Source organism: Lacerta agilis, chromosome 12, assembly GCF_009819535.1.
Source record: "Lacerta agilis isolate rLacAgi1 chromosome 12, rLacAgi1.pri, whole genome shotgun sequence".
NCBI lineage: Eukaryota > Metazoa > Chordata > Lepidosauria > Squamata > Lacertidae > Lacerta > Lacerta agilis.
In genome coordinates this window covers 366,932-382,651 of record NC_046323.1, presented here as the reverse complement: position 1 = coordinate 382,651, position 15,720 = coordinate 366,932, and the positions used below count along the sequence as shown (strand labels likewise).

At 46.8% G+C, this 15,720-nt stretch overlaps 1 protein-coding gene across 5 annotated transcripts in view; it reads right to left on the bottom strand.

Annotated features, from left to right (window-relative positions):
- ADCY1 (adenylate cyclase 1) overlaps nucleotides 1–15,720 on the bottom strand; it is a 185,276-nt gene that overhangs the window by 52,811 nt on the left and 116,745 nt on the right. For all 5 annotated transcript variants that reach the window (XR_004427643.1, XR_004427644.1, XR_004427645.1 and 2 more), the window contains exon 8: nucleotides 9,478–9,633. Coding sequence is in view for 2 of the 5 variants with exons in the window: in XM_033165091.1 (XP_033020982.1) it covers nucleotides 9,478–9,633 (156 nt within the window). In the remaining 3 variants the exon portion in view is untranslated. The remainder of the gene's footprint in view (nucleotides 1–9,477; nucleotides 9,634–15,720) is intronic.

Below are 15,720 nucleotides of genomic sequence, written 5' to 3'. Positions count from 1 at the left end.
TACCAGGTATACCAGTTGCCGCACCCCAACATAGAGAAAATTTATGTAGAGGTACAGATAGAGGGGGCCCCATGCCGCATGGAGCTGGACACGGGTTCAACCCTATCCATAATCTCGGCACGGACCTTAAGGAAACTGTGCCCTAGTGGGGGCCCCAAACTCAGGCCAGCCCCATTCACCCTCCGGGACTTCCAGAAACGTAAGGTCCCCACAATGGGGGTGGGGACCTTCAGGGTGCAATATCAAGGGCGGACGCGGCAACTGGACTTGCTCGTGGTCAAGGGCTCCTACGTTAGCTTACTGGGATTGGCATGGTTTGGACCACTGGGGCTAGCCGTCACCGGGGTGAACCGCACTAGCTTACAAGTGGATGTGGACGCCATATGCAAGGAGTTTCCGGGGGTTTTTGATGGGAAATTGGGACAGTATACGGGGCCCCCCCATTGCCCTACAGCTGGACCCCGCAGTACGACCTGTCAGGCTCAAGGCCCGCCAGGTCCCGTTCACCCTGAAACCCCGTATAGACGAGGAATTGGACCGGCTCGTGGAGCAAGGAGTGCTGGAGCCTGTGCCTAATGCCACCTGGGAAACCCCGATCGTCACACCCGTCAAGCCTAATGGTTCGGTCCGCATCTGCGCAGACTACAAATGTACCATAAACAAGCCCCTCACAGCCCAAGCATACCCAGTGCCAGTGGTCAGCCATGTCCTCGCCACCCTGGCTGGGTCAAAGATTTTTGGCAAGCTGGACTTGTCCCAAGCCTATTAACAGCTGCCAGTAGACGAAGCCACAGCAGAGGCACAGACGATTGTGACGCACAGGGGAGCGTTCAAGGTAAAGCGGCTGCAGTTCAGTGTCAGCGTGGCACCAGGCATATTCCAGAATCTAATGGACTCGCTGCTTAAAGGGATTCCTGGTGTCACCCCCTTCTTCGATGATGTGTTGATTGCCGGGCCCACGGCAGAGGAGTTTGAGGACCGCCTTCGCACCGTTCTGCACTGTTTCCATACGGCGGGTCTCAAGGTGAAGTGGGAAAAGTGCCTACTAGGAGTGCCTCAGGTGGACTTTCTGGGATTTATGGTGGATGCAGAAGGGATCCACCCGACTGGGGACAAGGTACGGGCCATTTGTGATGCCCCAGCGCCCAAGGGCAAGACTGAACTTCAGGCCTTCTTGGGGCTATTGAACTTTTACCATGCCTTCCTTCCCCATAAGGCGGCAGTAGCAGAGCCCCTACACAGACTCCTGGACAAGCGGGCCCCTTGGGTGTGGGGCCAGCGCCAGGAGGCCACATTCCAGGCAGTCAAGGACTTGCTCGTCTCAAACTCGGTCTTGGCACACTTCGACGAGAGGCTGCCGGTGGTGCTAGCATGCGACGCCTCACCCTACGACATCGGCGCTGTCCTTGGACACCAACTCCCAGATGGAAGAGAGGTGCCAGTGGCATACTTTTCCCAGACACTCACCGCAGCCGAGCAGAACTACTCACAAATCAACAAGGAAGGTCTGGCAATTGTGAAGGGAGTAAAAAATTCCATGATTTCTTGTACGGGCGGCCCTTTACCATGGTGACTGATCACAAGCCGTTGCTTGGTTTGTTTGCCCCCGAAAAGCAGACCCCCCAAGTGCTGTCTCCTCGCGTCCTCAGGTGGTAAATTTTCCTTGCCAGCTACCAGTATGCACTAATTCACCGCCCTGGGAAAGCGATGGGCCACGCAGACGCCCTCAGCAGGCTACCACTACCAGAAACAGGCCCCGACCCAGCACCCGCACAAGAGGTTATGAGCCTGGAGCTGCTTCCCGACCGCCCGATCCAGGCACAAGAAGTTGCACACCATTCCAAGAAAGATAGGGTCATCTCCCGGGTCCTGGACTGGGTGTGGAGGGGATGGCCCAGCAGCAGCCCCGGGCCAGAATTTGCTGGCTACACAACCCGTAAACATGAACTGTCGGCCCACAAGGGGTGCCTGTTATGGGGAAGCAGGGTCATCGTTCCTGAGCCCCTTCGAAAAAAGGGTCATTACAGCCCTACATGAGACACACCCAGGGGTAGTGAGAATGAAGGCCCTCGCCAGGAGTTATGTATGGTTCTTTAATTCTTCCTCACTTTCTGCCATCAAGGTAGTATCATCAGCATATCTGAGGTTGTTGATATTTTTTCCGGCAATCTTAATTCCGGCTTGGGATTCATCCAGTCCAGCCTTTCGCATGATGAATTCTGCATATATGTTAAATAAGCAGGGAGACAATATACAGCCTCCTTTCCCAATTTTGAACCAATCGGTTGTTCCATATCCAGTTCTAACTGTAGCTTCTTGTCCCACATAGAGATTTCTCAGGAGACAAATGAGGTGATCCGGCACTCCCATTTCTTTAAGAACTTGCCATAGTTTGCTGTGGTCGACACAGTCAAATGCTTTTGCATAGTCAATGAAGCAGAAGTAGATGTTTTTCTGGAACTCTCTAGCTTTCTCCATAATCCAGCGCATGTTTGCAATTTGGTCTCTGGTTCCTCTGCCCCTTCGAAATCCAGCTTGCACTTCTGGGAGTTCTCGGTCCACATACTGCTTAAGCCTGCCTTGTAGAATTTAAAGCATAACCTTGCTAGCGTGTGAAATGAGTGCAATTGTGCGGTAGTTGGAGCATTCTTTGGCACTGCCATTCTTTGGGATTGGGATGTAGACTGATCTTCTCCAATCCTCTGGCCACTGCTGAGTTTTCCAAACTTGCTGGCATATTGAGTGTAGCACCTTAACAGCATCCTCTTTTAAAATTTTAAATAGTTCAGCTGGAATATCATCACTTCCACTGGCCTTGTTGTTAGCAAGGCTTTCTAAGGCCCATTTTACTTCACTCTCCAGGATGTCTGGCTCAAGGTCAGCAACCACATTACCTGGGGTGTATGAGACCTCCATATCTCCATACCTTTCCACTTTTGTCCTTAATTGTGGTAATCTTTGTACGAAATGTTCCTTTCATATCTCCAATTTTCTTGAACAAATCTCTGGTTTTTCCCATTCTGTTATTTTCCTCTATTTCTTTGCATTGCTCGTTTAGAAAGGCCCTCTTGTCTCTCCTTGCTATTCTTTGGAAATCTGCATTCAATTTCCTGTATCTTTCACGATCTCCCTCGCATTTTGCTTGTCTTCTCTCCCCCGCTATTTGTAAGGCCTCATTGGACAGCCACTTTGCTTTCTTGCATTTCTTTTTCATTGGGATGGTTTTCGTTGCTGTCTCCTGTATAATGTTACGAGCCTCCATCCACAGTTCTTCAGGTACTCTATCCACCAAATCTAAATCCTTGAACCTGTTCTTCACTTCAACTGTGTATTCATAAGGAATTTGATTTAGATTGAATCTTACTGGCCCAGTGGTTTTTCCTACTTTCTTCAGTTTAAGCTGGAATTTTGCTATAAGAAGCTGATGATCTGAGCCACAGTCAGCTCCAGGTCTTGTTTTTGCTGAGTGTATAGAGCTTCTCCATCTTTGGCTGCAGAGAATATAATCAATCTGATTTCGATGTTGCCCATCTGGTGATGTCCATGTGTAGAGTCGTCTCTTGTGTTGTTGGAAAAGAGTGTTTGTGATGACCAGCTTGTTCTCTTGACAGAACTCTATTAGCCTTTGCCCTGCTTCATTTTGATCTCCAAGGCCAAACTTGCCAGTTGTTCCTTTTATCTCTTGACTCCCTACTTTAGCATTCCAATCCCCTATAATGAGAAGAACATCCTTCTTTGGTGTCATTTCTATAAGGTGTTGTAAGTCTTCATAGAATTGGTCAATTTCAGTTTCTTCAGCACTGGTAGTTGGTGCATAAACTTGGATTACTGTGATGTTAAAAGGTCTGCCTTGGATTCGTATAGAGATCATTCTATCATTTTTGAAATTGCATCCCAGTACAGCTTTCGCCACTCTTTTGTTGACTATGAGGGCCACTCCATTTCTTTTACGGGATTCCTGCCCACAGTAGTAGATATGATAGTCATCTGAACTGAATTCGCCCATTCCTGTCCATTTTAGTTCACTGATGCCTAGGATGTCAATGTTTATTCTTGCCATCTCATTTTTTACCACATCCAGCTTACCAAGGTTCATGGTTCTTACATTCCAGGTTCCTATGCAATACTTTTCTTTACAGCATTGGACTTTCCTTTCACTTCCAGGCATATCTGCAACTGAGCGTCCTTTCGGCTTTGGCCCAGCCGCTTCATCAGCTCTGGATCTACTTGTACTTATCCTCCGCTCTTCCCCAGTAGCATGTTGGACGCCTTCCGACCTGAGGGGCTCATCTTCCAGCGTCATATCTTTTATATGCCTGTTGTCTTTGTCCATGGAGTTTTCTTGGCAGGGATACTGGAGCGGCTTTCCAGTTCCTTCTCCAGGTGGATCACGTTTGGTCCAAACTCTCCACTATGACCTGTCCATCTTGACCTGTCCATAGCTTCCCTGAGTAATTCAAGCCCCTTCGCCACGACAAGGCAGTGATCTATGAAGGGGCTCAGATAAAATACAAAACTATATTGGAATGATGGGAGTCTGAGTCACTTTGAATAGCTTAGCTATGTTTAATATCCTAGTTCTGATTTGATGATAAAGTCCAGACCTTGACGAAACTGCTGGTGAAACAGGAAGATTTGAAGCTGGCCACCCGTCGGGAGGACATACTCACACATCTGAATGACTTTGTATAACCTTCTCCAACATTGGGAAGATAGACCCATATATCTTATAGACTTTGCATAACCATCTTTTACATTATATATTGCACTTTGTATGTTGCACTTTGAATTAGCACTTTGATGTTTGATAGTATATATAGGCTTTTCCTCTGAGGAAATATCTATGTATGCTTTTTGTATGATGAAATTGTCAGTTTAGTTCAATATTTAAAAAAACGTTTCTATCCAGAGATGTACACGGTTTTGTATTTTATCTGAGGGACAGATACTGTGACTGTCTGTTGTTGTTTCTACGGCGTACCAGATGGAGCTGGTAGACAGCTGCCCTGGACACAGAATTGACCTGCACATCCATGGACAACTGAGTCCAAAATGACTCCCAAGCTGCACACCTGATCCTTCAGGGGCATAGTTGCCCCATTCATGACCAGGCAGTCCCCCACAACCACCAGCCCACTGTCTCCCAGAAACAATACTTCTGTCTTTTCAATCTGTTAGCCACCATCCATTCTCCAACTGTCTTCAGACATTCACACAGGATCTTCACCGCCTTTACTGATTCTGATTTAAAAGAGAGGTAAAGCTGGGTATAATCTGCATACTGATGAACACCCAGCCCAAACCCCCTAATGATCTCTCCTAGCGGCTTCATATAGATGCTAAAAAGCATGGAGGAGAGAAGAGAACCCTGAGGCACCCCACAATGAGAGCCCAGTGGTCTGAACACTCATCCCCCAACACCACTTTCTGGACACAGCCCAGGAGGAAGGAGCGGAAACACTGTATAACAGTGCCCCCAGCTCCCAACCCCTCTAGCTGGTCTGGAAGGATGTTATGGTTGATGGTATCAAAGGACACTGAGAGATCCAGCAGAACTAGGAAACAGCTTTCACCTTTGTCCCTAGCCCGCCGGAGATCATCAACCAGCACGACCAGGGCAGTTTCACTCCCATGATTGGAAGGGATCCAGATGGTCTGCATCCTACAGACATGCCTGGAGTTGTTCAGCAACCACTTGCTCAATCACCTTGCCCAAGAATGGTAGATTTGAGACTGGGTGATAGCTGGCCATTCACCACCCTGCAGAGCCCATCACCCAGCCCTTCCTGGTTGGCTTTTAGGAGCCAGGATGGGAAACGATCAAGGAGACAGGTGGTTGGTTTCACTCGTTCAAGCAGCCTGTCCACATCCTCAGAGGTTAACAGATTGGAATTGATCAACTTGACTAGACAGCAACTTGACTAGACAGAACTCTGGTACTCTCCTGCCCAGGCCCTGCTCCCATGGTGGAGTCTACCTCTTTCTGAATCTGAGCGAAATTATCTGCAAAAAACTTTGCAAAATCATTGCAGGAGATCTAGGGGTCCTTACCGGGCCCCGATTGCAAAGGTGGTTCCATTAAATTATGAACCACCTGAAAGAGTCTCCTGCTGCTCTTTTCTGCAGATGCAATAGAGGCGGTGAAGGTCCTCTTTGCCATCACCATCACCACTTGGTAGGCTCAACAATGAACTCTAACCCACTGGCGCTCTAGACCTGGAAGTTAAAGCGCATGAAGAACAGGGCCCAGTGTGCTTGGCATGGCTTGAGGCATTTCATGGATTGGAAATGTTCAAGGTTCCAATGATCCATGAGGACCTGAACTGGGTGCTGGGCCCCTTCCAGCAAGTGACGCCATTCCTCGAACGCCACTTTAATGGCGAGGATCTCACGGTCCCAAATATCATAGTTCCACTCCGCAGAAATAAGCTGGCACGGCCACGGAATCCTTGGAGGTCGGTACACCAAAAGGAGTCCTTACTACCCCTATTGCCCAACTTCCAGAACATGCACTCAGAGAACTGTGTCTTCCCAATAGGATGCCTGGTGCAAACTAATGACTTCCTAAAAATAACTGCAACCTTTCCTCCCCACCCACAAGGCCTGTGTTGCTGTGCGTAAGAGAAACCTGGTGGACAAGCAGCGGCAAGGACAGGCCCATCTGCTTCACCAACCAAGTCTCTGTTACACATGCCAGGTCAAGTCCTCCATCCACAATCAGGTTGTGGATGGCAGTGGTCTTATGAATCATTGACCTGACATAGCACAGCAGTACCTTCAGATCATGTGGGTATCCCTTGCTGATTCCAGTATCCTTCCGGTCAAGACCAGACCTGGAGGCAGGGATAGCCTTCAAACAACGACTAAACCTGCCTCGTCAGTAATGACATGGTCTGGTCTTAGCATAACTCCTCCTCCTGCCTGTGATCACTGAGATTGGGTGTCCCAGTGCATCCCCCCTCCCCGTGGAACCTGCCCCAGATATTCTGTTGCTGTGGCCCACTCCCAGGCAGCCCTGACCCTCTCCCCTTAAGAACAGAATGCAAACGATACAATAAAACAATAGAAACTAATTTTAAAAAACAAAAATAATTTACAATTATTCTAAAATTGCCCCAACTAAACATGTATCCTACCCCCAACAAAGCAAAACAAACAAAACAAAATTTACAACGCCATAGATTAAAAACTGTTTAAAAGCATTTAAAAGCATTTTTGACATTTCCCCCAGTTTGTTTCAGTGAGTCTGGGCTCTTTCAGACTTGCAGCAGGGCAATGTCCCTCTGAAGTAGAGCTGTGTGAGTCTCTGCCCCCTAGGCCAGTTGGGAAAAGGCCTAGCAGGGAGCAGCCTTCAAAACCCACAGCAGGGCCATACATTTTGATACATTTTAAACTTATCCATTAATCACCTTAAACAATGTATTCGAACATACGGCACATGCATTTTATCCTAGCAGCAAAAAGACACAATTCTGCTGGCTTCTCAGATACCTGAACAACATACCAACTGGCAAAATGCTCTGAGGAGTGGTGGTGTGTCATGGGAGCGACTTTTTATTGATGAACCCGAGACCAATGATGAACCCCAAACTCTATCTGAAGATGTGAGGTGGAGGGGGAAATGGCTGGCTTTCAGGCAGTGGCCATCTGCAACTTTTCTAGTCTAATGATATGAAACCTATTTTATTTTTTAAAAGGTTACGTGGATAGATGGGGATATATATTTACATATTTTTTCACGCTACCACCAATACAGAAACCAGGACAACCGCTTCTCTATGTGTAAGCATCCCTTTACACAAAGGGTGTCTCCAAGGTAGCCTTGCTGTGGCTTCAGCTTAGCATGCAAACCGTCCCAGGTTCCATCCCTGGAATCTCCTGGTAAAGCTGGGAAGATCCCCAGTAGGAAACCCCAAAGAGCTGTTGCCAGTACTGAGATAGATTGATCCAGGGTGTGCCTCAGTAGAAAGCAGCTTCCTATGTTCAAGCTTTTGGAGGTGGTTTGTCAGACCCCCAACCCCAAAATATCCCTGAATTCCATTTGCCTTCTTTGCCACTGCGTTGCTGGAGTCAACTTTTGGTGCGTTTTGTTTATTTGTATCTTTATTTTTAGATCTACTTATGATTTATGTGGAAATTGTTCAAATTTGGTTGTACATTTTGATGTGTTTTACTTATTGTTTATGATTGCTTCTGATGTGCTTTTTAAAATGTAAATGTTTTCATGTTGCCACTTTGAGCATGGTTTTACCCAGTGCTTTTTTTTTCTAAAAAATTTTTTTTCTTGACTCAAGAAAATCACCATTTTATAGTTCAAATCAGGGAAAATAAATACAGTAAATGGACAAAAGTACAAAGATTCACAAAATGTTTAGGGGTATGTGTACCCCTGCATACCCCCAGAAAAACAGTGGTTTTACCCATGGAAAGGCAGCATTCAAATAAGAGGAGGATGATTAAATTTGTAAAGCCATGCTGCCTTATATGCAGTGAAGTCCGTTCTGGCACAGCTCTTCTCCTCAAATGAGGACAAGTTGGCATTCCTTGGTGGAGGAGTCCCATGCTGGAGGCAACCACAAGATGCCTGACAGCTGCGCTTAGGGCTCCTTCCGGCAGTTCATTCAGTAATAAAGGCAGAGAGTGGCCTGCATGGCACATTTCTTAATGGAGGAAATAATAAACTGGCCACCAGGGTAATTTCGAATTAGTGCATGGATTGGGTGCAGCCCAGGGACCTGTGGAGTGATCAGCGCAACTGCTCCATTTCTTGAAAACTCCATGTCAGAGTTAGGGAAAGGAACAGATCACAAAGAGGATAGTTTTCTGCAATGACATTGGGAGGGAGGAGTGTGTGTGTGGGGGGGAGATAGAAGTGGAAATTTAGGGTCGAAGATGTTCAAATCAGGACTCTTTCACCCTCTGTCTCAGCAAGAGACTGAAACCTGCAGATGTGTTTTAAAAAATACTAGTGAAATGAGCTTTTTTCTTATGGAGCACCATCTAGTGGCAAAGAATATATTGTACTGTACTTTATTTAATGCAGGGGTCCCCAAACTAAGGCCCGGGGGCCGGATGCGGCCCAATCGCCTTCTAAAGGTGGCCCGTGGATGGTCTGGGAATCAGCATGTTTTTACATGAGTAGAATGTGCCCTTTTATTTAAAATGCATTTCTGGGTTATTTGTGGGGCCTGCCTGGTGTTTTTACATGAGTAGAATGTGTGCTTTTATTCAAAATGCATCTCTGGGTTATTTGTGGGGCATACGAATTCATTCATATTTTTTTCAAAAATATAGTCCGGCCCCCCACAATGTCTGAGGGACAGTGGACCGGCCCCCTGCTAAAAAAGTTTACTGACCCCTGGTTTAATGCAACCCAGCTCTGTCTAGGAGTACCTTTTTTTTAAGGCCCCAGTGAAATGAGAGGTGAGGGCAGATACCACACATTTCAACAAATGACCTTGCTTTGCCATACGCTACCTTGTCGTCGTCTTCACAAGTCATCACATTGGAGAAAGGGATCTCAGCTTTGAACATTTTACGACAATGCATAAGTTGAACCAACAGATAACATACAGTCTTGAACTTCATTCTTTTGGCAGGTTTTATGTCAGAGAGAATGAGACCAGGAAATATCTGTAAGGATAATAATATAAATATATACCTTAGAATATTTAAATATATAAGCAGCTGTAGCTAATGCATTACAATCAGAATAAAAGTTGGATAGGTTTAATGAACACAAAACAAGTATTTGTGACACATACCTTGGGTTTTCATAAAAGAGCAAAATATAACCATAAAAGATCACAGGGAAGTTCACAACATAAAAATACAAAATGCCCATCGACAGGAGCCCCCCCCCCACATGCACCCAATAAATGGAAAAGCAATAAATCCCCCCACTTCTTTGACAATCAACTTCAACTGCATTTCCAACTGTATTTCCCTAAAAATCCCAACCTGCCAAGAGACGGATAATAACATTGGACTATGCTGCAGGCCTGCCACCCCCCTTGGGCCAAAGCCACGTCTGCCCCACCTCTCATGGGCCAAATGTGAGAGGCAGGTGGGGCAACCTTGCTGGGGGGGCGGCTGCACCAAAACCCCTGCCAAGACAGAACCTGATGCACACCCTGGTGCCTCTCATTGGTGACAAAATGTCTTTTGTTGGCCCAGCTGTTGAAATTTCACTGCCGGTACAGTTGCCAATACAATGCTGACTAAATATCCACTTCCTATAAGCACTTTCTGACGAACCTACCAAGGTCAGTCAGGGGAACTGGTTCATTTAGAGCAGCACTGCCAGTTCTAAGTAGCAGAAGCTCTCCAAGGACTCAAGCTGAGATCTTGCCCAGTCCTGTTCCCCATCACCCTCTAACTGGGAATGCCTTGGTTTGTACCTTCACACAAATCTTTGTCCATACAAAAAGGCTGCATATATTAGCCTGCTGCTGTTTATACAGTTGTGATTGTGGAGTTTTCTTCTACAATTCTTTTATTGTTTAAATTTTCGGTTAATTTTGATGTGGTTAAATTTGTTACTAGAAGCTGCCCTGAGCTTGGTTTTATCACAGAAAGGTGGCATATACGGTATATGGTCAGATAAATGCGATCTCCCACCAACTTATAACTCTTCTCCATAGACAGGTTCCTGTGCAAAGAAATAACTCCATTAAAGCAAGAGGGGTCCTTCTGTGGACACAGCAAAGAGAGAGAGAGGTGTTTCGAAGCGCAGCCTAGTGTCATCATGGCACCTGATGTTACGTGTTTGTGATCAAGATGAGAAGCCACTTTATTTAAGTTGGTATTACAGTACAGTGGTACCTTGCAAGACAAATGCCTCACACAACGAAAAACTCGCTAGACGAAAGGGTTTTGCGATTTTTTAGGTGACTCGCAAGACGTAATTTTCTATGGCCGTGACTCACAAAACAAAGGCGTTTCATTCCGCGAGGCATTTGTCCGCGAGGCATTCGTCCTGCGCAGTACCACTGTAAGAAGAAGCGTGGGAGCCTGAACCCCGCTGGGAGGAGAGCGGTGGCGGTGGCAGTGGGAGAGTGGGGAGAGCAGCCTGCCCGACAACAACACTCCTCCTGCTGCCTCCCCTCAGGCACAGCTCGAGCCTGGTCAAGCCAACAGTACTGGGCAGCCTGGTAGAGGCGGAGCTGGGAGTCGCTGCTGCTGCTGCTGCTTCTGCCGGCAATAGGCCCCGACCTTTTTTTGCCCATAGGAACGCATTAATTAAATTTCAATGCATTCCTATGGGAAACCATGCTTCGCAACTTTGCCTCCTGTCCTTGGATTTAGTCTAGTCTGAATCCGTGATTAACTTAAGAGTGCACCTAGAGTGGAGCGGAGGGTGTGCATTTCTTCATTTAAGGACTATACTCATGAATGATGAGAACGCCCAGATCCAAAACCAGCCTCTCCCATTCTGAGGTCCTGTAGATGTTTGGGGGCTCAGTTCCCATCGGCCTCAGCCATCATAGTCCAAGTTCAGCACCAGGTTCAGCACCAACAGGCCTCAAATAAAATATTTAAAAGTGGTGAATATTTTAGAATCTGTCCTCATTTAAAAGTGTAAATGGTACATGAAAAAGCCTTTATACATTATTGTGTTCACTCTAGATTTAATGAGCATGCCTTGATGAAGGAGCTTGTTGTCAGAGCAGATTACAAGAAAATGGGGTGTTACATATAATCCTCCTTTAAAGCAATTGTGGGGCCTGGAAATGGAACACATTCCCGGCCATCTGTTGCTGCTAACATTGAGTTTCATTCTTGCTGTCTTGCTGAAGCCAGTTCATGTTAATATCAAAAAGAACAATGCACTGAGAAGACAGTGATTTGGCCACATTTCAACATTTAGAGGCTCATGGGAAAATAGGAAGAACAGTTCAGTCTCCCACCTCTCGTGATATGATGAGGTAGAAGAATAATTAAAACAGATTACATAGAAAAACTAAGGAAGTTTGGAAATCAGTCCACAAGTGAAAAATAACTATGAAAAGTCTTGGTGCACCGAAATGCACTGCTAAGTGACACAATGACTGATCTAAGGCTCAGTGGAAAAGCCAGTGGAAAAGCCAGTAGAATTCAGGCAGCATCCTACCTTGCCAGTTTCCCAGACACTCCATTGATGCATTCCAGAGATCTAATGCTGTTACGTACTGAGTGAATAGGATCCAAAATGCAGCAGTCTGATTGGTCCTAGAACAATAGGATTCAGAATGCAGCAGTCTGATTGGTCCACAGGAGCCACCCAATCCAGCTCCAGGCGGAAATGAATCCGCAACCCAATTGGCATACAGGAGTATCCCGGAATTAGCCAATCACGTGGGGCCCATTGTGTAGTGTATATAAAGCAGACATTTTGGGGGAACTGCATTACTTGCTACAATGAGCTGAATAAAGAGCATGAAATCCACACTTGACTCCAAGTATATTTCAATGGCAACGAAGGTGGGATCCCGCTGAGCTGACTGACACACGCAGCACCGCAGCATCGCTGCCTCGCACCGTGTATCCAGGCTTCAGCTCCGGGACACAAGGAATTCGGAATGGCAACCAACAGCTATTTCTTGTCGTTCAACCCAGCATCAGGAGACTGGGAAGGGTACGCCTCCTGTTTCACCTTCCTCCTAGAAGCTAAAGGGGTCACCAACGTAATATTCTTCAATGTCTGTGGAGGGGAGACGTTCGAAATCGCCCAGGCTCTCCTTGCACCTGAAGACATCGCTACCGTTCCCTACCATACAATAATGCTAAAGGGGCACTTCTCGCCACAGCCCTCAGTGGTGGCTCGTCGAAATGCCTTCTACACAAAGCGGCAAGCCCCTGGAGAAACCATAATTGGGTTTGTGACCTCCCTCTGCCAAGCCGCTCGGTTCTGCAACTTCTCAGAGTTGGAGCACATGCTGCGTGACCGCCTCGTTGGTGGCCTGAGGGACGAGAAGCTGCAACGACGCCTCTACGCCAAGAAGGACCTAACGTTCCAGGTCGCTCTGGAGGAGGCCTTGGCAACCGAAGCTGCTGAGAGGTCGACGCAAGAGGCACGGCCAAGTTTGCCATCCCAACCAAGGGTCCACCACGAGGACCTCACCCAATGACTCAGGATCCGACAGGGAGGAGGTGCACAGAGTACAGCGGCGCACTCAAGAAGTGCACACACCACAGCTGCCTTGACCAGAAGGAGGGAATTGCGCAAGCTGTGGGGAGAGTCACAAGAGGAGGACCTGCCGTTTCCACAACGCAGAGTGCAGGCAGTGCAGAAAATCAGGTCACATCGCCCGGGTGTGTCAGACTTGACCCACCCGACGACAGGCATCAGATGACCGACCCAAGAGCCCCAGGCCCAGCATACCAAGGCAACTCGATGGAGATCACAGACTGCCAGGTATACCAGTTGCCCCACCCCAACATAGAGAAAATTTATGTAGAGGTACAGATAGAGGGGACCCCGTGCCACATGGAGCTTGACACGGGTTCAACTCTATCCATAATCTCGGCACGGACATTAAGGAAACTGTGCCCTAGTGGGGGTCCCAAACTCAGGCCAGCCCCATTCACCCTCTGGGACTTCCAGAAACGTAAGGCCCCCAAAATGGGGGTGGGGATCTTCAGGGTGCAATATTGAGGGTGGACACAGCAACTGGACTTGCTTGTGGTCAAGGGCCCCTACGTGAGCTTACTAGGATTCCCCCCTGCTGCCAATGGCCAAGCAGAGCGCATGGTCGGAATCCGTAAATACTGAGAGGATCTGCAAGGCCGAAAGGGCACTGGAACCAGAGCCACGACTGAGCGAGCCGGTTGTGCCAGACCAAATGGCCCCATCACAGCCAGCAGCCTCCGAACATGAGCCAGAACCCGAACCCCTGACCAGGGAACACCCCAAGCCGCAACGCATACGTAGGCGGCCGGCGTACCTTGAGGAGTATGAATGCAACCTCCCAGGCAGGACTGGAACTTAGAGGGGAGGGGTGTTATGTACTGAGTGAATAGGATCCAAAATGCAGCAGTCTGATTCGTCCTAGAACAATAGGATCCAGAATGCAGCAGTCTGATTGGTCTGCAGGAGCCACCCAATCCAGCTCCAGGTGGAAGTGAATCCGCAACCCGATTAGCATACAGGAGTATCCCAGAATTAGCCAATCACGTGGGGACCATTGTGTAAATAGTGTATATAAAGCAGACGTTTTGGGGAAACTGCATTCCTCACTACAATGAGCTGAATAAAGAGCATGAAATCCACACTTGACTCCGAGTATATTTCAAATGCTGTTAGCCAAGCTGCAAAGGAACACCTGTCACTTCAATAAATCAGTTGCTGACACAATAATGGAGAGGCTGCCCTTTGCTTTTATGCAGTGATGATAGATGATAGCAGCAGCTCCTCTCTGGGTGGGGTGTGCATTCCTCAGAAATAGGAAGAAGCACATGCACAGATCATCAGCCCTTTGACTCGTGCATAACAAACATAGGGCTTGGTGGTGTCTTCTCATGGTCCATCCTAAGCTATTTCCTTCAGTCCCAACACCATTCAGTCCCTTTGTCTTCCTTCTTTCCATGGGTTTCTTGTGGCTCCCTTATTCTTGAAATCTCTTCTGCTTTTGTCATTTGCCTCTTATCTCTGAGACCCCAACAATAACAGTCAAGAATTACTAGCCCGAACACAGCTTTGTATAGGCCCATCTGCTTGGGCCAATCGTGGCCAAACCCAACCCTCCAGATGTTTTGAGACTGCATCTCCCACCATCCCTAGCTAACAGAACCAGTGGTCAGGGATGATGGGAATTGTAGTCCTAAAACATCTGGATGGCCACATTTGGCCACCACTGGCTTAGGCAAATCTGTGTCAGCTAGTCATATGTAGCCTAAAAGAAAATTGGAAGCAATTTTTGAAAAGCTCCTCTGTCTGACCACTTGAAGGTGATTCCTACTTTCTGTAATTAATCAGGAGAGCAATTATTTACAGGCCTTGATATAAGATAGTATCAAAAGTGAATAACATAAAAATACATGGCAAAATTAAAACAAGGCCTCTGTCTATCTCCACTGAAACCTACAAAAACTGTGTTGTCTGCCCTACAGCAGTTTATACATAAACCCAGCCAGATGGGTGGGGTATAAATAATAAAATTATTATTATTGCAATACTATACAATACAAATGCCTTTATTGGCATTACAAGTAGTAGTAGTAGTTGTTGTTGTTATTAATTATGGACAGCTATGCAATGCAAAACCTCAAATAGCCAATATTAGAATTGTACGTCCCCATGAATAAAGCTTACAGCCAGCCATATAGTATCTGAAATTGCAAATGTGCTTGCCAAAAAAGGCTGGAATTTCAGAAGTACAACTCTGATCTTTCTCAAGGGATGCGCTTCTCAATTAAGCTCTAGTACTGGGAAGACAAGGAAATTAGACTAGTTATCAGTACCGCCATTAGGGATTCAAGAAGACGTCATTTTTCATTCTGCCTGTATTTGACACATGTAGCACTGTTTTATTCCACCGAAGTTCATATATCACCCAAAGCTATATTATTTGACACACTCTCTGCTTTGGAAAAATAATGTAACTTACACAATTCATTATGTACGTTGCATAAGTTACATTTCCATTGTGTTATTCTATCCCATCCATTTTGATGCAAAGGAAATTATGCAAATAGGATGGGGGAATTACTAGATTTATTTCTGTTCCAGACATGGGACAA